Source organism: Mya arenaria, chromosome 6 (assembly GCF_026914265.1).
Source record: "Mya arenaria isolate MELC-2E11 chromosome 6, ASM2691426v1".
Classification (NCBI taxonomy): Eukaryota; Metazoa; Mollusca; class Bivalvia; order Myida; family Myidae; genus Mya; species Mya arenaria.
This window is the reverse complement of record NC_069127.1, coordinates 47,555,309-47,583,276: the sequence shown is the minus strand read 5'-3', so window position 1 is coordinate 47,583,276 and position 27,968 is coordinate 47,555,309. Positions and strand designations below refer to the sequence as shown.

General features: G+C 35.9%; 2 protein-coding genes across 7 annotated transcripts in view; one reads left to right on the top strand and one right to left on the bottom strand.

Annotated features, from left to right (window-relative positions):
* LOC128238564 (origin recognition complex subunit 3-like) overlaps positions 1-17,229 on the top strand; it is a 53,163-nt gene extending 35,934 nt beyond the window's left edge. For 2 of the 3 annotated variants that reach the window (XM_052954613.1, XM_052954615.1), the window contains 5 exons: positions 4,493-4,584; positions 5,015-5,165; positions 11,270-11,386; positions 12,042-12,109; positions 15,927-17,229. In XM_052954613.1, coding sequence (XP_052810573.1) covers positions 4,493-4,584; positions 5,015-5,165; positions 11,270-11,386; positions 12,042-12,109; positions 15,927-16,032 — 534 coding nt within the window. In that variant the 3' untranslated portion in view covers positions 16,033-17,229. The remainder of the gene's footprint in view (positions 1-4,492; positions 4,585-5,014; positions 5,166-11,269; positions 11,387-12,041; positions 12,110-15,926) is intronic. The other variant, XM_052954614.1, reaches the window with a different exon arrangement.
* Positions 17,230-18,235: 1,006 nt separating this feature from the next.
* Positions 18,236-27,642, bottom strand: LOC128236484 (uncharacterized). 4 transcript variants are annotated; one of them, XM_052951362.1, is made up of 2 exons: positions 27,607-27,642; positions 18,236-21,276 (listed from the first exon to the last, which is right to left on the bottom strand). In XM_052951362.1, the coding sequence occupies exon 2, from the start codon at positions 21,262-21,264 to the stop codon at positions 19,057-19,059; it is 2,208 nt and encodes a 735-aa protein (XP_052807322.1). In that variant the 5' UTR covers positions 21,265-21,276; positions 27,607-27,642; the 3' UTR covers positions 18,236-19,056. The 4 variants fall into 4 exon arrangements, with proteins under 4 accessions (XP_052807322.1, XP_052807320.1, XP_052807321.1 ...); XM_052951360.1 differs by having other exon boundaries at positions 27,317-27,637; XM_052951361.1 differs by having other exon boundaries at positions 27,424-27,637.
* Positions 27,643-27,968: the final 326 nt, after the last annotated feature.

Sequence of the window (27,968 nt, the reverse complement as noted above, 5' to 3'; positions counted from 1 at the left end):
TATTAATGCCATAAAAGTGTTTTTACGAAATATCATAAAATAAAACATAAGTGTCAATAGCATGTGTATAATAACATTTCCCGAAATACATATCTGGGTGGAAAAACTGCCGGGCATGTATTATATGAAAACTAAAATAAAATACTGAAACTTACGCCCACACTAAAAATATATCAGTAATGGCTACAACGTATCACGGTTGGCTGTTCAGAGCCACATGAGATAAAACTCAAAGGTGATTGGCTGAGGCAATAATTTATGCAGGATGCTGACATGGTTAAATACCACTAAATTAATGCTTGAACAATTCCATAATTAATTTTATGTTTGCATAAAATTTCATTTATCATGTCAAATAAAAAATGACTTAGATAGGTTGAAACAAGGTGTTTGATTGACCAGAATAGTGAATACCATGGGGAAAACTGAATATTTTTCTTACCGAGTGTTTTAAAGAAAATTTGAGGTACAGTTTTAGAGCCTATTGCAAGAACATCCATTCTATGAAATTTGGATAAAATTCATAAAAAGAAACCAAAGTTTATTGCAGTTTACCTATACCACTGTCATTTGTACATTTTAAGTAATATATTTTTCCTATGATGTATTACTTAAAAAAAAATAATGTGATGCAAAAGACCATTTTGGCCCCTTTGATTTGTTACCAAACTTTAATATGTGTCTTCAGTCTTCTTGAGTTGCATCCCCTGACTGGAAGCAAATTGCTGGTTGGCCAAACAAACCCCAACACTAACCAATGAGATTGCATCTTTCAAAAATGTGAGCCCTTCACTAGTCTGAGATCAATGTTTCACACCATAATTCCTTTTAAGGTTTTCCACACTCATAATTAATGAAAATCGAGCTGAATAACCATTAAGATTTGAAATGAATTTTTTAGTGACTTTTTATACGCCCATCTTACGATGGCCGTATTATGGGAACACCCATGGCGGGCGGGCGGCTCCACAATGTTGTCCGCTCTCTAACTTGAACATTTCTCATCCAATTTCCACCAAACTTCATGAAAGTGTTTGTTGGTGAAATATCTAGGTCAAGTTCGATAACCAGCCAAATCGCTTTAGGCACTCCAGAGTTATGGCCCCCTGAATTTGTCAAAATTGGCCATTTTAGCTTTGTCCCCTCTCTAACTTGATCATTTCTCATCCAATTTCCACCAAACGTCATGAAAGTGTTTGTTGGTGAAATATCTCGGTCAAGTTCAATAACCAGCCAAATCGCTTTAGGCACTCCAGAGTTATGGACCCCTGAATTTGTCAAAATTGTCCATTTTAGCTTTGTCCGCTCTCTAACTTGAACATTTCTCATCCAATTTCCACCAAACTTCATGAAAGTGTTTGTTGGTGAAATATCTAGATCAAGTTCGATAACCAGCCTAATCGCTTTAGGCACTCCAGAGTTATGGCCCCCTGAATTTATCAAAATTGGCCATTTTAGCTTTGTCTACTCTTAAACTTGAACAGTTTTTATCCGAATTTCACCAAACTTGCTACTATAAATGTTTGTTGGTATATATTCTTGGCAAAGTTCTATAACCAGCCAGGCTCTTCAGGATTATGGCCCTTGAATTGGTCAAAATTTGCCATTTTTGCTTTGTCCATTGTCTAATTTGAACAGTTATCATCTGATCTTCACAAAACTTGCTGAAAATATTTGTTGGTAAAATAAATCGGTCAAGTAGTTCCCTGAAATACAGAAGTACTTGGTAAATACAATTTTGCATGAAACCCTCAGTAAATATCAAGGGCTTGGTCCCCAAAGGTTCTAAGTGCCTATGAAAATTATAGACATTTTAGCACCTTTTGACTCGAAACCCTGGAATTAAAATAATTTTTTTCTACTGTTAATGCCATATTGTGCCAAATCATTTTCTTCTTGAAAAGCTTGCTTCTCAAAGGGCCAATGTGACAGTAAGTTGTCTTAGAATCCAAGAAATTATTGATGGGTGTATTTTGTGAGTGTCACTCTTGTTAGGTAATATTATTTGTATGATGTTTTGTTCCCTTTTCGAATACATATTCTCTATTTTACTTATGGATTGAATAGTGGTGGGTTAGGATATGACATCGTATTATTTGCAATTACTAGTTTACTTTGTTTGTGGTTAAAGTTGTATTCGTTCCACAATAAAATTCAACATTTAATCTATGGGTTGATTTGGCAATTGTCAAATATATTCAGAAAATCCAGATCAGGACTCAAAATGTCACATGTCATCAAACTTAATTTGGGTTATTTAGATGCAATTTTTTTTTTTTCACTTGTTATTAAAGTTGGTCAGAATACTTTTTTGCATGATCATTGTCTTGAACAATAACTGATATGGGTCACCTCAGGTCGTAAACTGGTAAACTCTTAGAGAGAAACAATCCCTGTCATAAATTCAATGGTTTTTATCCAATTGTTATGAAACTTGGTCTAAATACTTGTCTGGATGCTGTCTTGATTATTTATAAATATGGGTCACCTCACGTAAAAAACTACTCCAAACTATACAATAAATGGTAGTAAAAAAAAACTTTTTAATTACTGCCCACTAACAATATCGCCTATATATATCCTATTGAGAAAAAACAACACCATTTTCAAAATGAAAAATCAAGCTATAATGTGGCATTTCACATTGCCTCTTGTAGAAAGTGCATTATAGGATTTAAAAAAATAAATGGCGTAGAGGTTCACCATGATGAGGCAGTGTTGCAGGTTCCACTTTTTGTTCAACTCCATGTTATTCTCTTTTGCAATTCCACTGAAGAACTTTGTCTGTGTCAAAGACTCACTCAACAGGCTCAACAAATCACCATTCGGTGTCTGTTATAGATTGCTGTCTGACGATGTTTGCTACATCGGTATGAAAGTAATTTAAATCAGTTAAGTCTATTAGGAAACATCAGTCAATCCTAGTATTTTGAATAAATGGACTTCTGTCTATAAACAAAACAAATTGTCAATTATTTTAGAAACATTTTACAATACATTGGACTACGATTTGCTCAATATTCTTTTTCTTAACCTTTTCATATATGATAAATTATATTTATAGCATTAATGATATATTACAATTATGCCTTAAAGGGGCTGTACTGCGTATGATGAAAAAGCGAAAAAAAGAAAGAAAATTGTCAAAAACTGACAAAAACTTGGTATCGATGTGTACAATGCATTGAAACTTACTTTCTGAAGTACCACATAGTTTACAATTAATTTATTTTTCGCAGTTTTTTTTTGTATTTTTCCATTAAAAAAGATTTCTAGGTATGTCTACCTAGTAGAATTCATTCCTTATGTGTGATTGGCTAGTCAATGTTATCACGTGATATTACCAAGTTAGGTATATAGCTTAAATATTCCAACTGCTCAGAATAAGCTTTCGTAGCACAGTGGATACAACACTGGGCTGCAATTTTGGCGACACCAGTTCGAACCCGGTCTCTGACTCGATTTTTTATTTTTACATTGTGGTATTTTTTTTACAATTATGATATCAAAGAGTAAATCATATTATTAAATAATTGTCCTGAGATTCGTTACAGAAAAAAAACAATTTTTTGGTGCCAATCTGTAGTACAGTCCCTTTAAGATGCATATTTATTCATATATTATCAAATTGCTTTATTCTGGCAGCCATATTGGCTCAACCTTGATAACTCAAAAAGTCAATCAGATTCATGTTTAAAAGGTTCTAAGGCTACCAAAGTGTGCAAAAGCATTCACTATACACCACCATGTAAGGTTCTAGGTTACCAAAGTATGCAAAGCATTCTCTATACACCACCATGTAAGGTTCTAGGCTACCAAAGTATGCAAAAGCATTCTTTATACACCACCATGCAAGGTTCTAGGCTACCAAAGTATGCAAAAGCATTCTCTATACACCACCATGTAAGGTTCTAGGCTATCAAAGTATGCAAAAGCATTCTCTATACACCACCATGTAAGGTTCTAGGCTATCAAAGTATGCAAAAGCATTCTCTATACACCACCATGTAAGGTTCTAGGCTACCAAAGTATGCAAAAGCATTCTCTATACACCACCATGTAAGTTTCTAGGCTATCAAAGTATGCAAAATCATTCTCTATACACCACCATGTAAGTTTCTAGGCTATCAAAGTATGCAAAAGCATTCTCTATACACCACCATGTAAGGTTCTAGGTTACCAAAGTATGCAAAAGCATTCTCTATACACCACCATGTAAGGTTCTAGGCTATCAAAGTATGCAAAAGCATTCTCTTTACACCACCATGTAAGGTTCTAGGCTATCAAAGTATGCAAAAGCATTCTCTATACACCACCATGTAAGGTTCTAAACGTCTGCTACTGGACTGTTGTTTAGTCCTACTGGACTGTTGTTTAGTCCTGCTGGACTGTTGTTTGGTCATGTTGAGTGTCCCTGGTAGGGCTTAACTGGAGCTCCCTTGGGAATCACATTAGGAAGAAGACCATTATGAAAGTAGTGTGTTCATTTCAGAGACTACAGGATATCAGTAAGAAACAGAAAAAGCAGAGCCCGTTTGAGAAACTACGAGAGGAGATTGTGGATTATTGTCATGCCTTATTCAGGTTTGCTTTAACACAGACAATACATTGATGACTAGTTGGTATCTCCAATACCTGAACTGTATCCAGTTTCCTGTATTGGTGGTATTAAATTGCTTAGTTGCTGTCTGATCAGATATTCTGATGAACACACACCAGTCTAACTTATATCCATTTTTTTGCTAAATAAGAATACTTAAAATGTTAGAAAAACATAAGCTTGTTAATTACTTTATTTTATTGCATTGTTAAGCACAAATGGATATGATATTATTATTGTAACTATTGTTCTTAGGAGACAAGTTTGTGTCTACCTGGTTTAATATATTTCCCAATTTTGTTAATAATCTCAAATAGTCAATTGTGTATTTTTTATCATAAGCTGGAAAAATGAAACACTTTAAACAAAAACATTAGAAACAGTTTGAACATGCAATTTGTCGGATGATTTCAGGAAGTATTTGATTGCGCCAAGTAGCCTACCACTATACGAGATTTTCTACTACACTTCAACAAGAGTGATCAAGCAGCGCCTGAATGCCTCCCCCAGATCTGCATTACAGAAGGCGCTTAGCAACCCAGGCTACTACCTTCAGGTCACAATAGTAAATGTTGTCATGTACTCATGGTCAGTTATAATAAAAAATTACTTTATATCCTTTCAGTCTTTGAAATAATTTTTTTTTAGCACTTGTCTTTTTGGGTAAGTAATTGAAAAAAAAAACCACTTGCCCCAAAACAGTTTTACTTGCCCAAAATAACCAATTCATGCGTAAATATAAAGCAAATATTTTAATATAATAGTAATGTTTTATCAGGATTTGTGAATTGTTGCTGAAGGAATTATGAAAACAGAGAGATCTAAATTTCTAAAAAATGCACTTAGGCAACCACCTGGGAATTTTGACTTGCCCGAAACAGTATTTACTTGTCCCAGGCTTCAGGCAACCCAGTTATGTTGAAGACTGTCCTTTGACATAGATGCATTTTCTTTGTCCTTGCCTTCAACAGATGAAACCTGAAATGTCCTCAATTATGCTTTACACATCCTTATGTAATGTGCATTTGGGCCTTGATGTTCTGGCTTTACACAACCTTTATGTAATTACTAATGTGCATTTGGGCCTTGATGTTCTGGCTTTACACAACCCTTTATGTAATGTGCATTTGGGCATTGCTGTTCTGGCTTTACACAACCTTTGTGTAATGTCATTTGGGCCTTGCTGTTTTAGCATTACACATCCTTTGTGTAATGTGAATTTGGGCCTTGCTGCAAGTTTTGGCTTTGCACATCCTTTGTGTAATGTGAATTTGGGCCTTGCTGTTCTGGCTTTACACATCCTTTGTGTAATGTGCATTTGGGCCTTGCTGTTCTGGCTTTACACATCCTTTGTGTAATGTGCATTTGGGCCTTGATGTTCTGGCTTTACACAACCTTTATGTAATTACTAATGTGCATTTGGGCCTTGCTGTTCTGGATTTACACAACCCTTATGTAATGTGCATTTGGGCCTTGATGTTCTGGCTTTACACAACCTTTGTGTAATGTGCATTTGGGCATTGCTGTTCTGGCTTAATACAACCTTTGTGTAATGTGCATTTGGGCCTTGATGTTCTGGCTTTACACATCCTTTATGTAATGTGCATTTGGGCCTTGATGTTCTGGCTTTACACATCCTTTATGTAATTACTAATGTGCATTTGGGCCTTGCTGTTCTGGATTTACACAACCCTTATGTAATGTGCATTTGGGCCTTGATGTTCTGGCTTTACACAACCTTTGTGTAATGTGCATTTGGGCCTTGATGTTCTGGCTTTACACAACCTTTATGTAATGTGCATTTGGGCCTTGATGTTCTGGCTTTACACATCCTTTGTGTAATGTGCATTTGGGCCTTGCTGTTCTGGCTTTACACAACCTTTGTGTAATGTGCATTTGGGCCTTGATGTTCTGGCTTTACACAACCTTTATGTAATTACTAATGTGCATTTGGGCCTCGATGTTCTGGCTTCACACAACCTTTGTGTAATGTGCATTTGGGCCTTGCTGTTCTGGCTTTACACATCCTTTGTGTAATGTGCATTTGGGCCTTGCTGTTCTGGCTTTACACATCCTTTATGTAATGTGCAATTGGGCCTTGATGTTCTGGCTTTACACAACCTTTGTGTAATGTGCATTTGGGCCTTGCTGTTCTGGCTTTACACAACCTTTGTGTAATGTGCATTTGGGCCTTGCTGTTTTGGCTTTACACATCATTTGTGTAATGCGCATTTGGGCCTTGCTATTCTGGCTTTACACATCCTTTGTGTAATGTGCAATTGGGCCTTGCTGTTCTAGCATTACACATCCTTTGTGTAATGTGAATTTGGGCCTTGCTGTTTAAGCTTTGCACATCCTTTGTGTAATGTGAATTTGGGCCTTGCTGTTCTGGCTTTACACATCCTTTGTGTAATGTGCATTTGGGCCTTGCTGTTCTAGCATTTCACATCCTTTGTGTAATGTGCATTTGGGCCTTGATGTTCTGGCTTTACACAACCTTTATGTAATTACTAATGTGCATTTGGGCCTTGCTGTTCTGGATTTACACAACCCTTATGTAATGTGCATTTGGGCCCTGATGTTCTGGCTTTACACAACCTTTGTGTAATGTGCATTTGGGCATTGCTGTTCGGGCTTAATACAACCTTTGTGTAATGTGCATTTGGGCCTTGCTGTTCTGGCTTTACACAACATTTATGTAATGTGCATTTGGGCCTTGATGTTCTGGCTTTACACGACCTTTATGTAATTACTAATGTGCATTTGGGCCTTGCTGTTCTGGATTTACACAACCCTTATGTAATGTGCATTTGGGCATTGCTGTTCTGACTTTACACAACCTTTGTGTAATGTGCATTTGGGCCTTGCTGTTCTGGCTTAATACAACCTTTGTGTAGTGTGCATTTGGGCCTTGATGTTCTGGCTTAATACAACCTTTGTGTAATGTGCATTTGGGCCTTGCTGTTCTGGCTTTACACAACCTTTGTGTAATGTGCAATTGGGCCTTGATGTTCACGCTTTACAAATCCTTTGTAATGTGCAATTGGGCCTTGATGTTCTGGCTTTACACAACCTTTATGTAATTACTAATGTGCATTTGGGCCTTGATGTTCTGGCTTCACACAACCTTTGTGTAATGTGCATTTGGGCCTTGCTGTTCTGGCTTAATACAACCTTTGTGTAGTGTGCATTTGGGCCTTGATGTTCTGGCTTAATACAACCTTTGTGTAATGTGCATTTGGGCCTTGCTGTTCTGGCTTTACACAACCTTTGTGTAATGTGCAATTGGGCCTTGATGTTCACGCTTTACAAATCCTTTGTAATGTGCAATTGGGCCTTGATGTTCTGGCTTTACACAACCTTTATGTAATTACTAATGTGCATTTGGGCCTTGATGTTCTGGCTTCACACAACCTTTGTGTAATGTGCATTTGGGCCTTGCTGTTCTGGCTTTACACATCCTTTGTGTAATGTGCGTTTGGGCCTTGCTGTTACGCTTTACAAATCCTTTGTGTAATGTGCAATTGGGCCTTGCTGTGCTGGCTTTACACATCCTTTGTGTAATGTGCATTTGGGCCTTGATGTTCTGGCTTTACACAACCTTTATGTAATGTGCATTTGGGCCTTGCTGTTCTGGCTTTACACATCCTTTGTGTAATGTGCAATTGGGCCTTGCTGTTCTGGCTTTACACATCCTTTGTGTAATGTGCATTTGGGCCTTGATGTTCTGGCTTTACACAACCTTTATGTAATTACTAATGTGCATTTGGGCCTTGATGTTCTTGCTTCACACAACCTTTGTGTAATGTGCATTTGGGCCTTGCTGTTCTGGCTTTACACATCCTTTGTGTAATGTGCATTTGGGCCTTGCTATTCTGGCTTTACAAATCCTTTATTTAATGTGCAATTGGGCCTTGATGTTCTGGCTTTACACAACCTTTGTGTAATGTGCATTTGGGCCTTGCTGTTCTGTCTTTACACAACCTTTGTGTAATGTGCATTTGGGCCTTGCTGTTTTGGCTTTACACATCCTTTGTGTAATGTGCATTTGGGCCTTGCTATTCTGGCTTTACACATCCTTTGTGTAATGTGCAATTGGGCCTTGCTGTTCTAGCATTACACATCCTTTGTGTAATGTGAATTTGGGCCTTGCTGTTTTGGCTTTGCACATCCTTTGTGTAATGTGAATTCGGGCCTTGCTGTTCTGGCTTTACACATCCTTTGTGTAATGTGCATTTGGGCCTTGCTGTTCTAGCATTTCACATCCTTTGTGTAATGTGCATTTGGGCCTTGATGTTCTGGCTTTACACAACCTTTATGTAATTACTAATGTGCATTTGGGCCTTGCTGTTCTGGATTTACACAACCCTTATGTAATGTGCATTTGGGCCCTGATGTTCTGGCTTTACACAACCTTTGTGTAATGTGCATTTGGGCATTGCTGTTCTGGCTTAATACAACCTTTGTGTAGTGTGCATTTGGGCCTTGATGTTCTGGCTTTACACAACCTTTGTGTAATGTGCATTTGGGCCTTGATGTTCTGGCTTTACACAACCTTTATGTAATTACTAATGTGCATATGGGCCTTGCTGTTCAGGCTTTACACAACCCTTATGTAATGTGCATTTGGGCCTTGATGTTCTGGCTTTACACAACCTTTGTGTAATGTGCATTTGGGCCTTGCTGTTCTGGCTTAATACAACCTTTGTGTAGTGTGCATTTGGGCCTTGCTGTTCTGGCTTAAAACAACCTTTGTGTAATGTGCATTTGGGCCTTGCTGTTCTGGCTTAACACAACCTTTGTGTAATGTGCAATTGAGCCTTGATGTTCACGCTTTACAAATCCTTTGTGTAATGTGCAATTGGGCCTTGATGTTCTGGCTTTACACAACCTTTATGTAATTACTAATGTGCATTTGGGCCTTGATGTTCTGGTTTCACACAACCTTTGTGTAATGTGCATTTGGGCCTTGCTGTTCTGGCTTTACACATCCTTTGTGTAATGTGCATTTGGGCCTTGCTGTTATGGCTTTACAAATCCTTTTTTTAATGTGCAATTGGGCCTTGCTGTGCTGGCTTTACACATCCTTTGTGTAATGTGCATTTGGGCCTTGCTGTTCTGGCTTTACACAACCTTTGTGTAATGTGCATTTTGGCCTTGCTGTTCTGGCTTTACACATCCTTTGTGTAATGTGCAATTGGGCCTTGCTGTTCTGGCTTTACACATCCTTTGTGTAATGTGCATTTGGGCCTTGATGTTCTGGCTTTACACATCCTTTGTGTAATGTGCAATTGGGCCTTGATGTTCTGGCTTTACACAACCTTTATGTAATTACTAATGTGCATTTGGGCCTTGATGTTCTGGCTTCACACAACCTTTGTGTAATGTGCATTTGGGCCTTGCTGTTCTGGCTTTACACATCCTTTGTGTAATGTGCATTTGGGCCTTGCGGTTATGGCTTTACAAATCCTTTGTGTAATGTGCAATTGGGCCTTGCTGTGCTGGCTTTACACATCCTTTGTGTAATGTGCATTTGGGCCTTGATGTTCTGGCTTTACACAACCTTTGTGTAATGTGCATTTGGGCCTTGCTGTTCTGGCTTTACACATCCTTTGTGTAATGTGAATTTGGGCCTTGCTGTTCTAGCATTACAAATCCTTTGTGTAATGTGCATTTGGGCCTTGCTGTTCAGGCTTTACACATCCTTTGTGTATAGTGCATATTGGCCTTGCTGTTTTGGCTAAAGGATCTAGACATGAATTCCATTAATTGATATGTGGATATGCCAGTATTCACAAAAACACTCAAAGGATACACAGGTATCAACCTTAGACACAATCATGCTATTGTGCAATAACTTACATATAAGATCTGTCACCAGTCATCATATTATACTAAATTTTTTCCACAAAGGTCAGGAAATGACTAAATAAGCGAGCCTTCCAAATATTTCTTGGATGAGTTGAATTGCCTATCATATGATGATGAGTGTGAGACTCATCTTATCATGCTTTTTCCGGTAAAAACAAAAAAAAACAAAGAAAATTTTTAAACCTACCTGTTTCACTCTCAGTGATGATGAATTCCACTAACTGACAAAACAATGCCAATTCCTGTGCTACATGCATTGCAGAAATGAAGTTATTTCAAACAATATATATATATATAAATATATATTTATCAATCATGTCAATTCTGTTTATAAGTAAAATGAATAGATGTCATCTAGTAAGAATCACAACATGACCTCTAGACTTTTAAAACAAAATTTGCTTTGTTATAGATGATGACATCACAATATGACATGTTGACTTGATATCTGATTTAGATATAAAAAAAAAAAAATGGATAACGTTTTATGATTGTTTTTTCATTAATTTAAGATGAAATAATACGTTTCAGCCAATTATTTAAATGAAAAATGAACTTTTTTCTTTAAATAATCTTTTTAATGAAAACAAAGTTTGAATTTTTTGTCTGTCTTGCTGGAATATAACCAATTCATCAATCATTGTTTCCTATTAAAATTTTAACAGATATATACATTTTTACACTGATATTATTTTTTTACACGTGTGTAACACAGAAAAATCCATGATATTTATATTAAACCGGAAACAAGGTATTAACATGTTTTAAAAGTTAATATCAACCTTTATTCTCTTTCAGTGTGTGTGTTGCGACGTGGAGGGTAACCACATAGGCAGCAGAATGCCAGACACGTGTGTGGTGTACAAACTACATCTCGAGTGTGGACAACTTATTAACCTTTATGACTGGATGCAAGTATGTAACCCGCTTGCTGCATGTATACTTCATGACAAGCCATGTACAATTTTATTTTATTTTTAAAGCATTGTGTAAATGCAGTAATTCGCCAAGCGGTCATGCCAAAAGCCGATCAAAGCTAATAAGATTTTTTATTTTAAAGCATAATAGATAATCAATAAATATAAAGAAATTCAGGAAAAAGATTTTGTAAAATAAAATTTTACTTTAATCTTGAAATTTACTGCAGAATGTTTAATCAGAATTGTAACACCTCAGATGATCCAGTTTTTATGAGGCAAAATGTTTAAGAGCAAAAATTTTATATTAAATAATTGACTTTTGTATTAAAATGTATTCTTGTAATTTAATATTGTTTCGTTAATAAAGAGAAGTATTGAAGTCTCAATAAAACATAATTTCTACTAGGAAGCTCATAGTGCTTTTACTAGTATCTCCTATAGTTCTTAGTATCTCTTAGTAGCTCCTTTAGTTCTCAAATCCACTAAGGTTTCATGGTCTAAGGGTTACTAAGAACTACTTTCTTAGTAGCTATTGGTGGCTTTTAGAAAGGACTGCTGGCAAAATGATACGACTGTATAAAAACATTGTTTCATGCAATTGATAACATCGCGTTAATGCTTCTCTAATATATGATACGTTGTGTGTTCAGGCGTTTGTGACTGTGGTTCAGCAGGAAGATGAGAATGACAGCCTCAAACAAGCAGACCATAAACTACAGTATCCTTCCATACTAATATACCGTATTTCTCGACTATAAGACGGGGAAATTGGGTCCCGATTTTTAACCTCAAAGTCTTATAGGCGAGTCTATAAAAATTCAGAAAGAATAGAGTCAAAATCAGTGTTATTCAACATATGGTATTTTACCGACTGATTTATTGTCTGCTGATGACACCCCAATAAAAGTGACAAGATCACACCCATCGGATTAAGACGACCATCTGCTTTGTTTCGCTACGATGAACACTCGATGTCTTCTTATTGACAAACGCTTGTTATCGGTCCAAACACATTGTTTATCACAGGAGACACATTTTACTGACTTTATAATTAAAATATTTAGAAATAAAATCATTGTGTTATTTTTTCCATGTCAGATATAATACTTACCTTTTCCTTACTATTAGGCTATGCTTATATCATGCAGACTTACTGGCATGCTTCAATACACATTTCATTAATCGCTCAATATACAATAATTTATTCGCAATCATCAATGGTTATTTAATTTATTTCTCCTTATTCAAGTCCAATCAACTGCAATCCAAACAAACACCTGCGAAAATTTAACTTTTTAACACATGTAATGGAATGTGTTGTGTTTGTCGGCTGCAGATCAAACGGTACAATTTGTGACGTCACAGCACGAGCTGTGGAAACATAAAAGGTGCATGGCAATGGTTTGTATTTAATTAGGCCAGCCGTTTAACCCTATTTACTCCCAAAATTGCGTCTAGGCTGGTTAGAATATACTATAAGATCTGAAAAGTAATAATCAATAATCCTCGTCTGAGAACCTTCAAATCGTCACCTTAGTGCAATAACTCAATAACTGCATATAGAAATAGAAGCAGATATTGAGTTATTGCACTAAGGTGACGAAATCATGGCTAATATATTTGAGTTTACTACAAATATGAATGAACCTTTGGTTGTACGAAAAAATATAATAAATCCTTAACCGCGTAACGTTGTTCTATAATTAAAGTACCTCCACATTAGAAGGGAGATCACAGATCACAGTTGATTTTAAATCGGCGATTTTCTTCCAAGCAAATTTACCTATTAGTTGATAATTGACTGTTTAGCTTGAACATTACCACAGACTTGGAGAAATTCAATAGCTGGATTTGCTTTAAAGAATGACCCAGTCTTATAAACGAGTCTAGACAAAAACACCAGATTTCATGGGCAAAGTTAGGGGGGTCATCTTATAAGCGGATCGCCTTATAGTCAGGGAAATACTGTACTCATTGGCAAAAAGCATCGTCATTCAGCTATTTAAAAGAAATATTTCTTTTGAAAGTATTAATATATTGGGCGTATAGATTTGCACATGTCGGTAGGTCAGATGGTCTGTATGTCGGTTGGTCAGTAAAGTATGTCTGGTCCATAGTTTGACCTAGGTCCATAAATCTTTTGAGGTATATTGCCTTTGACTAGAAGATGACCTTAATTTTTTGGGGGTCAGTAGATCACTGGTCGAAGTGATGGTCGAAAGTCTTAAAAAAACATTGGGACAGATGAAGGAATTATATATTTTAAGTCTTCACATAAGTCATTTTTATGCTCCTTATGGAAAGCATACAGTAATGGGACTCTCAGTTCATGACCTTAAGCTGAAAGTTTGTTTCCGGTCAGTACCTTAAGAACTCTTAGGCCCAGGGACCTCAAACTTGGTGGACAGGTTGGTAATGAACAGCAGATGAATTGTTTTGATTTTGAGGTCAGTGGGTCAAAGGTCAAGTTCATGATGACATCAAGCTGAACATTTGTTCACGATCAATAACTAAAGAACGCTTAGGGATAAGGACCTCAAACTTGGTAGGCAGGTTGGTCATGACCAGCAGATAAATCCTATTGATTTTGAGGTCATTGGGTCAAATGTCAAGGTCCCGGTGACCTTAAGCCGAAAATCTGATAAATGGCAGAAGAATACTCAATTTCTGGGACCTCAACCTTGGTAGGCAGGTTGGTCATGACCAGCAGGTAAACCCTATTGATTTTGAGGTCAGTGAGTCAAAGGTCAAGATTATGGTGATCTTAAGCTTGAAATCTGTGGTTTCAGATTATTTTCATGATCAGGCCCCAATTTCTCCAAACTTCTTAAGCTTAAAATATTTAAGTAGCTTATTTCAATGAGCCAAAATACATGCTTAAATGGAATTTTGATAAATATATATAAATAAATTGTTTTTGTGATTTTCATAAAAATAATTCTTATCTTAAGTATAAAAACTCTTGAAGAAGTAAATATTATGCAAATTATTGAGAAAACAAAAATAGAGAGCTAAGCTTAATCCTATTATAAGGGACTTAAGCAGTTTGGTAATTTTCAATATTTTCAAGAGTTCAAAAGGGTCTTCAGCAATATCATGTTATAGAACATTCATCTTTCAAACTCTGAATGTTGATGTGATGGCAGAAGAACCCATGTGTTCAAGAGTTTACAGCATAAAAAAACACACTAGGATATTTGTTGTGTAACATTGTATAGTGGTTACAAAGGTCAAAAACTTTTACTAAGGTGAGCGATTTAGGGCCACCATGGCCCTCTTGCTAACTTTTTCTAGTCGGCATCATAACTTAAAAACTAAATGATGGAATCTACATGTATTTAAACTTCATACAATGCTAAAGCACAGTGAGAGGAATTGCAGGGTACAAAAACCATAAATCTTTTTTAGCGAATTTTAGAGTACATTAGTAATTGCCTTTGTTTCATTTTTTGTTGCCTGTCTGTTCACTCTGTTGCAATTTTCCTTCTCCTGAGAATAACCACTGGATGGAATTAAATTAAACTTCATAAAATGATATAAACGGTATTACATTACATTTAGTGATATTTCTAGTTTCCACTATATGACTACATGTATATGGAAAACATCTTAAATCATATCCTCAGAAACCGCTGGCCATTTTCAAAATGATTTCCCTGAAAGTTCCTAAGGTGGCCATTTTATCAAATACTTATTAGCCATGTTGGTTGGTAAAAAAAAATTGCCAACGGGGTGGGGCTTGTTTTTACTATATGGAAAACTTTCAAAATCTTCTACTCTGAAACTACTGAGTCAAACAAACCCATTTGCAGCTATAAGAGATAGTTATGAGAAAAGTATTATTTATGTGAATTATCACTCTTAATATTTAAACAGCACTTTTACTTAACTGACCATTTATTGTGGCCATCTTGAACACCATCTTGGAATTCTCAGTCCACACCACTCATTGGCAATTTATGCCACCATTTCCATAAACTACAGAATTTATACCACGCAGGTCTCAGGGTTCTACTTTTATGGCCACCTTTCCCACACTGGTTAACTTGCTTTTGACCAGTATATAATCCATATTAATTGGTTTGAAGGTCATTACATGTAGGTCAAAGTTCACAGCCTTATGAAAAGTTTGTCAGCACAATAACTTGAGAAAAGTTATCCATTTTCTACAAAATTTCAGTTGTAAGTTGCCTTTAACCAGAAGACAACTATTTATGTTTTTGAGCTCAACAGCTTTTTAATAATGCAAACTTTTTGAAAACACCTTTATTGAACCTTTTTGGACAAAGCAGCACTCAGGGGGCATGAAAAACATCTCTTGTAATTTAAAGCATATATAAGAAAACAACAACACTTAAAAAAAAAATCAGTGTACAATTTCAAGACATTTTCTTACGAACAACAGGCTTCTCTTTTCTGGCTTGCTTGGTGAATCATTTTGTTATTGAAACATTATTCCCTTATATTTTAGCTATTTTATAATCTTCATAGTTTATTTTCTGTTCTATTTGTTGAAAACCTTGACAAGTTTTTAGAGCTCGGTTTATCCAGGCCGTGTCACAGCTCCAGTTTCTTGGATTCATCAAGCCAACGAAGCGGAAAACTGACCACGTGGCCCGGCTTACTTGGGGAGGATGTTGACCTGCAACGTTCGTGGTTGACCTTCGACCAGAGAGTAGTGTATCTCTTGACTGTGGTTGAGTCACCAAAGTAAATGGCCACTCTCTACTAAGATTCATTGTATTGGATAGATTGTTCTTTATGTAGAATATCCTTCAATCTTTGTTGTGAATGATCTTCAACCTTGATGTGAAATGGCCTTCAACAATCAGTTGAGATTGACTTTGTTTTTGAATGATTTCGACCTATGTGGAAAACAACGCACTTTGTTTGGTAAATTAACTGTTTGTTTGCCATTGGTTTTCACCTTTCACCTGAGTAAGTTTGGTAAAATCAATGTACATGTCATAAAGCGCAGAGAGCATTTACAATTATTGAAGAGAATATTTGCTTTTAAGTTGAAACTTTGTATGAACAGAAATACCTATAAAGTTACAAATAGGATCAAATTACAGTGTTACCTACTTCATCAATGCTTTCTTGTTGCAATTATTGTTAAAATTAATACACAAAATAATTACATTAATATGGTTAAAGATATATTCAACACATAATAATAATAAACACATGTTTACTGTTTAATCAACGAAAATGAATTGTGTATTCAGGGGAATTTGTGTCTCAAAGCTGCACTCTCACAGATTTACCATTTTTAAAACTTTTTTATTTTTTGTCTTGGAAAGAGCAAATTTTTCCATAAATATTTGCAAACCAATGTTATAAGATTGCTGACAAAAGATCAGATTGCAGATTTTCATATTTCCATTCGAAAATTTATGTTTTATGGCTTAAACCGTTACTAACGGTTTAAGAAGAATGCAAAAAATATCTATTTTTGTACTTAAATATAAAAATCTGTGATCTATTTTTTTGTCAGCAGACTTTACTAACTGGTTTACCATGGATTTTTGCAAAAATTGGCTAGTTCCCAGACAAAAAATAAAAAAAAGTTGTCAAAACGTTCAATCTGTGCAGCTTTAATATGTCACTTATATGAGGTATAAAAAAGGTTTCTGTGATCATGAGTGTACAATATTGAAACATTGTGTTGCAGAAATCATTGGGACATGTCTGTGTTCATCATTCATTTTTAAGTGAAATGGCATTTATTGTGATTTTTTGAAATGGTGTAAAAAATAGTTTGTGAATGATGAAGACTTTGCTGATGATGACCTTAATTGCAAATATAAGTATATTGAATAAACATGTGAAACTATATTTTTTTTACACTAGTCTGTTGAAGTGTTGTTTGTCCTACAAAGTGGAGGCGCCATATGCACTTGAAAGTACTGGTATATGTCAGGCATAGCTCAAGCAATATCTCCAGTGTCGTAGCATGAAATGAGGATGGTATGGGAAGAAATAGAAATAAGTTTAAAAAAAGTTCTTACATTTCTATAAAACAAGAGCTGTGGGAGTAAAGGATGAATTCCCCCGAAGTGCTATCCATTTCACTGAATACACTTTAATTATTACATTCAGAAAGAGCTACTATTAACTTAAAGCAATTGCAGGTCCCCATGGCATGTGGTATGGAGCGATTCAGTAAGAGGTACGGACATGTATCTTGCCACTTTACAAGTTGTCTTTATGTATCCAACATATGCAAAATAAATTAAAGTATCTGTGCATTACCAAGTTTCAGCCCGACACGACCAACATGCACACAGTTTTCCATAATGATTCAACTAGGTTGACCTTTAATTTTGTAGGCATGTAGTTTTTCACCTTTTTGTACCGAACATGTGTGCCAATTAATTATGAAATCTTTCCCGAGCATGACATTTATTTGTAAGGCCGTACACAGATACTCTACGTGCTAATATTCAGCAATCCATTTTGATTTAATATAAATTTAAACTTCGTGTCTTGAACTCTTCTGCAGCAAACATGTGCCAATTCATTTTATAATGCCTCCATTCATGATTCCAAAATTACAGCCCAAACACAACCATCTTTACTCTTTCTAATTGCTTAAATGCAGTATACCAATATATATATTAAATTATAAGTGGGTCCTTAACTTTGAGGTATGGTTGTGGGTCTTGCACGCCACATACCACCTGTATGTGCCGATCACATGTGCCAATATAGATTAAAGTCCCAATGTGCATGACAAACATTTAAGCCCGGTCAGGGATACTCTGCGTATTAATCTAAATGCATAAACAAGAATCTCGAAGTGTGACTTGAAATTTAATAGGGTCTTGCACGTGACACATTACCTTGATGTACCAATTATACATGTGCCAATGGACCTTAAAATCCCCCCCTCGCATGACAAAGTTCAACTTTGAGGTATGTTAAAGTGCACGCTTCACAACGTCTTCATGTACCGAACACATGTGCAAAGTAATTTTAAAATCCACCCTTGCATGACATAGTTGCAGCCCAGACACAACTAACTAAACTCTGTAAAAATAAGCAGCATTCTCTATAATTAAGTGTGATCTTTCTAAACACTTTGTCAATAATTTCATTAAAGAAAATTTGAAAATATCTTAAGTAAATAGCGTTATCTTTTATTGACAAAACCTTTTGAACATATGAGATTTGTAAATTTCGGTGTTCTAATAAAAATGGCAAGTTGAAACAGGCATACATGTAATAATACTGAAAGAGGCCATTTCTCATTGTCCCTGTTTTTCTGTTCTTCTTGTTGTTTTTTACTGATAATTTTTAGCAATTTAAATCTCACACAAGGCGTAATATGCATGCTATTTTCAAGACGAAACAATGAACTTTTTGAAAATGAATCATTTTCACACAGACATATTCAAATTAAATTTCCTAGAAATGCCTCTGAAATGAACTTGAACATGACTGTTTTAGAAAAAACATGCTGTTTAATATTTTGTATATTCTAAATACTTTTGATTCTAAAGTCAGGGCAAAGAAATAAAATAATTTGCTTTTTTCATTTAATTCATGTCAAAGTCAGATTTAACTGGAGTAAAACAGAAATGCACCATGTTACCAAAATTAAAAAACAACAACAAATTTTACTCTTGCCATGATACAATTATTTCTTATCAAAGGAAGAACTTATTCTATATCGAGCAGATATTTCTTCATCACATTGGGCAAAGGCAACTGGGGCACACTAGGTTGCAACCTGCGGCCCACAGCCTTGTAGATGGCAACTCGTGCCATCTGTTGGAGGGTTCGTGGCTGCTCTGCCATCTCATTTAGAATTGCAATAAATTTCTGACCGGTGGCACCTGGTGGATGAACACGAGCCATAAAACATGCAGTCATTAGACTTTCATATAACACTTTGTGGTCCATTGAATTATAGAACAGGAGCAACAGCTTTTCTGCATAGCCATTCTCGAAAATTGTGTGTAGTTCTCTGCTCTCATGGATGTATTGGCTGACAGCCTGTGTACCTTGTTTCTTCAGGAAGATGGAGCTTTGCGAATGGCAGATGATTGGATCTGACGGATATGGCTCAATATCTGGGTCTGCCCCCCACTGTAGCAGTGTTCGAAGCCACATAAATACCATCTCAAAATCGTCGCTGTTTCGGGCGAGGATTGTGATACGAACAAATTCAATCAAACCATTTCCACTTCCACCACAGAGATGGGGGCTTTTCTTGGTTGTTGTGTAGTTTGGATTGAGTCCATGCTCTAGAAATGTAATCAGCATTTTATTGACTAGCTCAGCATATTGGTGTTGATAAAGCTTTCCTAGATTTGAGTCTGGCTGAACAAAGTGTCTCCATTCAGATCCGTTCAGCAATATTTTTTTTGCTAACTCGGCCAATAGCGAGCAACATGTTTTCTGATCTTCAGAAATGAAATTGCACCTAGCCTCATTTTTCAGCAGTAATACCACAGCTTCTATGATATCATCACTAGCTTGAACAAGGTAAACAACATCCGTGTTGATAAGTGTCTGAACCAGTAAAATCAAAGGAGTATGTCCAACAGAACACTGAGTATTGACCCCAGCACCATTTTCAATGAGAACACTTATTGCTTTGGCAAGAGTGCCGAAGTCATTTCGGTAAATGTATTTGGAATTGATGCACCCCTGAACACATTCAAAAGTATCATTGCGTGAACTTGCCTTTCTTGTTACATGCAGCAACTTGTTGAGTGGTTGGAGATGCAAGGCGTCGTATATGTGTGGGTCTGCATTAAAACTAAGCAGTAGCTTCAGGGTTTGGATAACCTGCTCCTGATAGTCAGGTTGTATCTGCCAGCGGGGCAAACTGCGCTTTTCAGGGTGATAATAGTTTCCGCCAATATATGACACATGGGTTACCAAAAGATGTAAAGCTGTTTCGCCACGATGGTTAATGGTGTTGACAAGCTGTTCAATACCGGTAGTTAGTAGATATTTTGTGGTATCGTAAATTGCAAATATGCCATCAATATCGTTTCTATACAGACGGTGAAGAGCGGTATCTCCATTTCTAGCTACTTTGTTGACATCAGCACCATTTTCAATCAATACTCTTGCACATTTCCTTCCCCAAACCACTGCTTCAAGTAATGGAACATCGCCACTCTTGCTAACATGATCTACATCCTTGGGACTTTGCTTAATGAAAAATTCCAGACATAAAGCTGCACCCCTTTGAGCAGAGAAGTGTAAACATTTGGAAAGACTAAACCTTCTACCTCCCATGATTTCCATTCGCTCGAAAATCCATTTAACACATTCAAGATAGTCTCCAACAATGGCCCATTCTATTGGCAGCATCTTCTCTTCTTCACACCGATATACATCTTTGAACATGAACCCCATTTTCCTGTAGTTGGAGACTGGTTCATGCAGGTCAGGGTAACATATGCCAGCTTTCTTGTACAAATCAAATGGTCTTTTCTTAACTAAACACTGTATAATGTCCCTATGTCCTAGTGCGGCTGCCATATGAATTGGGGCATTGCATCCTATTTCAAAGAAGCTAGAAGTTTTGCTTGCAACAAGTTCTACAAGGTTGATATTATTGACAATAATAGAATGCTGAAGTAGGTTTAAACCATACATGTCATCTTTGATACTAAGAATGTTCCCTCGGAAGTTAAGTTTGCTAATTTCAGCACACAACTGTTCTGTTGGAAAGGCAGGCTCACCACCATGTGGATACATGCGATGAATAATGTCAACCACATTTGACATGCCTTCATCTGTGATAGGCAGAACTCTCAACCTTCCCAACCATGACAGGGGCCAAATCCCTTTGGAGTAGTCAAAGTAATAGTGCAGAAATGCGAATACAGTGTTGAGAAGTCCAGCCATGCTTGCCTCATTCTGAAAATAAATAAACATTGATAGTAGGATGCTTAAATGCCATGAAAATACATCAACTTCTACCATAATCTTGTAATGGCCATTCATGGCTATTACTAGTATTAAAACCAGTATGCCATACCCTATTCTGTTCTCATTTTGTCAAGTATAATGATAGTTAAATAAAATGTTTGTTTATCATTACACACATATAAAAAATAGATAGATACACAAATATTTTCTTATACACTATAAGGTTACAGTCCATGAGTTATACATAATTTAAACAAAAACATAGAAAATGAAACATTTCCGGCATGCAAAATAATAATTATTTAGGTATCTAATGCATATATATCAGTCAAATCATACAAATCAATGGGAACTCCCCCATGAATATGTTATCAATTTATGGTCCAAAATGGTGCATTTTGAGCGTATTTCATTACTTTTTTCCCCTTTATTGAAATAAAAAGTAAACTTGGCCAATTTTAGGGGGGGATTTGTGTCGGATTATTCAAATGTAGCATACAGTAAAACAGGGGGTGCAATTTGAAGGCATTTTCAAAGTAAATATCGTATTGTTTGTATTTATTTATAAACAACTCGTTTGTGTACATTATTCTAAAGGAGACATGATCAATAACATACAATATGTTTAAAAGTATGTGTCAAAATATGGTACAATAAAATTGTTTTATAAATTTATGGTTAGGCCCGCCAAATTGATAACTTGTTCACCAGATTTTTTCCAAATAATAATGTGGCGAGCGAGCGAAATAATAATAAAAATATTTGTTTTGCATTTGGCAAAAAAGAGGAGCGAGCGAAGAGCGAACAAATATATATAGTCATTTCACTCACTTTTGTTCACATTTTATTCACTTATTAACTAAACAATGATATTAAATAGACTTAGCTTAAAATAGCATTTTTATACTTTCAAGACCCATAATCCAGGCATGCATGGGCAGATCTGGCTGGTTTTCAAAAGTAACCAAGTTCTAATGGATATCTAAATACTGTACAAGTTTCATCGAGATCCAATCAAAATTGAAGACTGTATCATGTTCACAAGCAATTGTTTACAGACGAACTTATTTTTTAATACTTTCAAGGCCCATAATCTAGGCATGCATGGGCAGATCTGGCTGGTTTTCAAAAGTAACCAAGTACGAGTTTCATCGAGATACAATCAAAACTGAAGACTGTATCGTGTTCACAAGCTAGTGTTTACACCATAGCATTTTTTTAATACTATCAAGGGCCATAATCTAGGCATGCATGGGCGGATCTGGCTGGTTTTCGAAGGGAACCGATCTCTAATGGATATCTAAATACTGTACAAGTTTCATCGAGATACAATCAAAACTGAAGACTGTATCGTGTTCACATGCTAGTGTTTACACAATAGCATTTTTTTTGTACTATCAAGGACCGTAATCTAGGCATGCATGGTCGGATCTGGCTGGTTTTCGAAAGGAACCGAGCTCTAATGGATATCTAAATACTGTACAAGTTTCATCGAGATAAAATCAAAAATGAAGATTGTATCGTGTTCACAAGCTAGTGTTTACACAATAGCATTTTTTTATACTATTAAGGGCCATAATCTAGGCATGCATGGGCAGATCTGGCTGGTTTTCGAAAAGAACCTAGCTCTACTTGATATCTAAATACTGTACAAGTTTCATCGAGATACAATCAAAAATGAAGACTGTATCATGTTCACAACCAATTGTTTACACAATTGCATTTTTTTATACTATCAAGGGCCATAATCTAGGCATGCATAGTCAGATCTGGCTGGTTTACGAAAGGAACCGAGCTCTAATGGATATCTAAATACTGTACAAGTTTCATCGAGATACAATCAAACTGAAGACTGTACCGTGTTCACATGCTAGTGTTTACACAATAGCATTTTTTTATACTATCAAGGGCCATAATCTAGGCATGCATGGGCAGATCTGGCTGGTTTTCGAAAGGAACCGAGCTCTAACGGATATCTAAATACTGTACAAGTTTTATCGAGATACAATCAAAACTGAAGACTGTATCTTGTTCACAAGCTAGTGTTTACACAATAGAATTTTTTTATACTATCAAGGGCCATAATCTAGGCATGTATGGGCAGATCTGGCTGGTTTTCGAAAGGAACCTAGCTCTAATGGATATCTAGATACTGTACAAGTTTCATCGAGATAAAATCAAAACTGAAGACTGTATCGTGTTCACAAGCAATTGTTTACACAATAGCATTTTTTTATACTATCAAGGGCCATAATCTAGGCATGCATGGGCAGATCTGGCTGGTTTTCGAAAGGAACTGAGCTCTAATGGATATCTAGATACTGTACAAGTTTCAGCGAGATACAGTCAAAACTGAAGACTGTATCGTGTTCACAAGTAATTGTTTACAGACTCACGGATGCACATACTACGTACACATTGGAATCGCATAAGCTCTTCTGGCCTTTGGCCAGTAGAGCTAAAAACCTAAATGTCAAGTTTGATGGTCATGGGTTCAGGCATTGTCAAGTTATCACTTTTTTTGTCTTGGAACGAGGCAATTTATGCAAAATTCATGTAAACCAGTTATATACCGGTAAGACTGCTGACAAAATATTAGATTTCAGATTTTTATATCTAAGTTCAAAAATTGATGTTTTATGCAGTTTTCCATTTCCTCCATTTATTAACTAAGAAATAATGGTTTAAATATTTTGTACACAGTTACTTTCATAAAATATTTTAATTGAAAGCTAAATCATATTCATTTTAAGACAGGGAAGGTATTACCACAATTTCTTCACAGATAAATCGGTGATTTTTAAACCCCTGAACAAGAGTTACCTTCAAACTTGTATAACATTATAATTAACAATGCAATTAAACTTTTATCTTGAAGCAGAAATAATACAAATGATATATATCACAATTTCAGAAATAAAAGGAAAAATATTTACTTTTACACCGTTCTCAACACCTTCATTACTCCAATCCAATTAAGTTCTCAACAAGTAAGAGTATGAGGTACCAATGATAAACAAACACAGTGATGCTATGGTTTTATATTTTAATAGTGTATCAATCAATCAATCAATGTATATTAATGTTAAAATTAACAAGACGCCAATGCGGCAACGCCGCATTAAAGCCGGAATTTTTATCTGACGATGCAATTTTGCAAACCTAGGATTTGAGCTAGTGACCTAGTATTTTTAACCAAAAAGACCCATATTTATACTTATTAGAGATATTGTGCATACAAATAACCTGATCAACAGAAACTTGACCCTAGATGACACAATATTTCATCTAAGATTTCATGTACACAAATATTTTACAGTAAATTAAAATTAAAAATTTTGAAAAATATGGGTAGATAATTTTATGAAATTCATGATTGTAATGTGTGCTTATAAAATAGCAATTGAATTTAGTTGTTGACTGATATTGATAGGTTTGGTAAGCATATAGAATATTTTTTATGACATCGGGAAAATATTTTCTAAGATTTGACCTAGTGACCTAGTTTTTAATCTGAGGTGACCCATATTCACAGATGTTTAAGACAACATGTAGACAAATATTCTGACCAAGTTTTATAAAGATTTGAAAAAAATAATAAAAAATTATGGCCGTGGAATTCTTTCTCCTAAGATTTGACCTAGTGACCTAGAATTTGACCCGGGATGACCAATATAAAAAATAAGCAAGATATTATGCAGACAAATATTCTGACCAAGTTTCATCAAGATATGAAAAAAAATGTTGAATTTATGACGTGGAAATATTTTTCCTAAGATCTGACCTAGTGACCTAGATTTTGACCCAGACTGACCCATTTTTAAAAATATGCAAGATATAATAGTTAAATACAGACAAGCATTCTGACCATGTTTCATCAAGATTTGATAAAAAATGTTGAATTTATTACCACAAAATATTTCTTCTAAAGATTTGACCTAGGGACGTAGTTTTTGACCGAGATGACCCATATTAATATATATCCAAGATAACATGCCGACAAATATTCTTACCACGTTTGATAACCATTGGATAAAAACTCTTGATTTTATTACATAAATGAGAACTTCAAGGCAGAATTGTGAATGTCCGCCTGCCCGCCCGGCTTTCTGTCCTTTGGGTGTCCGAAAATTAGGTATGCGAAATAAATTATTTTTATGAACAATTACGGGTGTAGCAAAAATTATCAAATAAATTAAACAAAATTAAACAAAAAGATACAGTGGGAGATTCTTATCGGTTTTCCTCCGAGTAACGCGGCGATTGTAATTATGCGGTCCACTGATTAGCCTCGGTGGGTGAACGAGTAAAAACGCCGAGGAAAGAGGATTATGATCAATTGGATGTCGTGTCCGCGATGACCAAAATCCGTCGAGGAAAACAGAAAGTGTGGAGTGGAATGTACTGTATTTATAAAATAACATTTATCTGGTCAATTTTTTTTTACTGATGCAGTATGATTTAACCCCGAATCCTGATTGGAATAACTTCCACTTTTGTAGTCTAAAATAATATATGTGTAATCAGTCTTTGCCTTAAAAAAAATTCAGCACTTGTCCTTTCGGGCAAGTAATTGAGGAAAACCACTTGCCCAAAAACAGTTTTACTTGCCAAAAATAACCAAATAATGCGTAAATGTACGAAACCCAATTTTCAATATAATAATAACATTCAATCAGGATTTGTGAATTGTTGCTGAAAAAATTATGAAAACGGGGATCTAAATTTCGGCTAAGTGCACTTGCCCGTTAGGGCAACCACCTGGGAACTTTGAATTGCCTGAAACAGTATTTACTTGTCCCAGGCTTTGGGCAACCCAGTTAGGACGATGACTGTGTTATACGGGATTCTTTTGCCATATCAAAAATCGTAATAAAATCTGTCAACGTACAATTATTTTGACTAATATTGGGCAACAGGTTATATTTAGTGGTCTTTGACCTTACATCTTGCAATAAAACCAGACTTTCGGATAACATGTTTACATAATTGATATCAACCCTAGTCATTCTAAAATGCTGTCCAGGCTTTTTTTTTTAATGATGGTTAGCCTGGCATCGGAACTCCTCGGCCATTTTTATGGCCATGGGGTAGTTGGGTCAACTCGGCCCAATTATCGTTTCGGCCTGGTCCAAATCGGCCTACTGTCCTTTTTGGCCTAGTTTTGAAAGGAAAGCGTGTCTATGGTATCCAGGCTAACCATCATTAAAAAAAAGCCTGCACGGCATTTTAGAATGACTAATATCAACCCATGGTTATCCGCTAGTCTAAAATATTAGACGAGTTATACGGGATTCTTCCAATCCCTAACGTCTAAACAGGAATGTGCAAAAAACAGGGGTGTTTTAAAAATATTGAAATTGTTTTAAGTGAAGTATTTTATGGTTGAAATTGATCATAAAGAGTTATATTCGTATTTTACCATGTAAGAGAAATGCTATTTTGCACTAAACAAGCATTTAATGCATTAAAACAAGTTGTTTACCTTTCCAATGAAACGAAAGTTGACTTGACACAGAAAACAATTATGCGAAGGGGAACAACTCTATACAATCGTAATAACTCGGCCTCCTCCGACAAAGCTTCGAGATAGACCTCGTTATACAATCGTAACAACTCGGCCATGGCCGAAATGTTCCAAGCGATTTAAAACTGTGCCCTGAAGCCTTGCAGGTGCCCTTCATGTGTATATCGTTATGTTTTGACAGAATGAAATGAAGAAAAGCCGTCAAACTCATAATTATAAGTTGGATATTTATGTTTTGTGTACGGAACTAATATAAAATAACATTATCTGGTACTATTTCTTGTTTTTATGATATTTTATAGACGCTATATGCTTTAACCCGGAATCCTGATCGGAACAACTACCCACTTTTGATACAAAACAATTTGTACGTGAAGGATTTTCCATATATCAAAAATCTAAAAAAAATCCGTCAACATACAATTATTTGGCCTAGGTTATCCGCCATAAAATGTTTATTTTGGTACCCTAAATGTATTTTAAGGTAATACCGTCTATTACCTGTTTGAATTCTTACGAAATTAAATATCGAAACACATTTCATTGCATCCGTAACTCCTCGGCCATTTTGATGGCCAATGGGTGTTGGGTCAAATCGGCCCAATTACCTTGGGCCTGGTCCAAATCGGCCTAGTCCTTTTCGGCCTACTTTTGAAAGGAAAGCGTGTCTATGGCATTAAGTTGTTCACAATTATTTGGCGCATTATTTAGAGCCGTGCAAGTGTGAGAGTGTTTAAATGAACTCCGACAACACCTTTGATAATTTTCAAAGGATGTAAATAATAACTAACTAAAGCTAGTGGATCCTCCAAAAGATCTACGCAGAAGGCCAAGGAGCTCCGAATGCAGAAAAGAAACAGACAACAGTTTTGATAATTTAAATGAGGTCATCTTCCACTATTTTTGGGGCAGTTGGACCCGGGCATTATTTTCGGAAAAGCCGGGACTATTACTATAGATCTTAGGTTGGGACCAATGGAATTTATACGCCTGGACTTTAAAATAGGTGCTGGAGAGGGAGGGTTTATCAAAATATACCAATATGTCCACTAAATGACCTTGTCCTCTTCAACTATGTTTATTTGCCCTTGGTGTGTCACAGGATCCATAAATTGGAATACTGCATGTTACCACAGTGTGTGGCAAACAAATA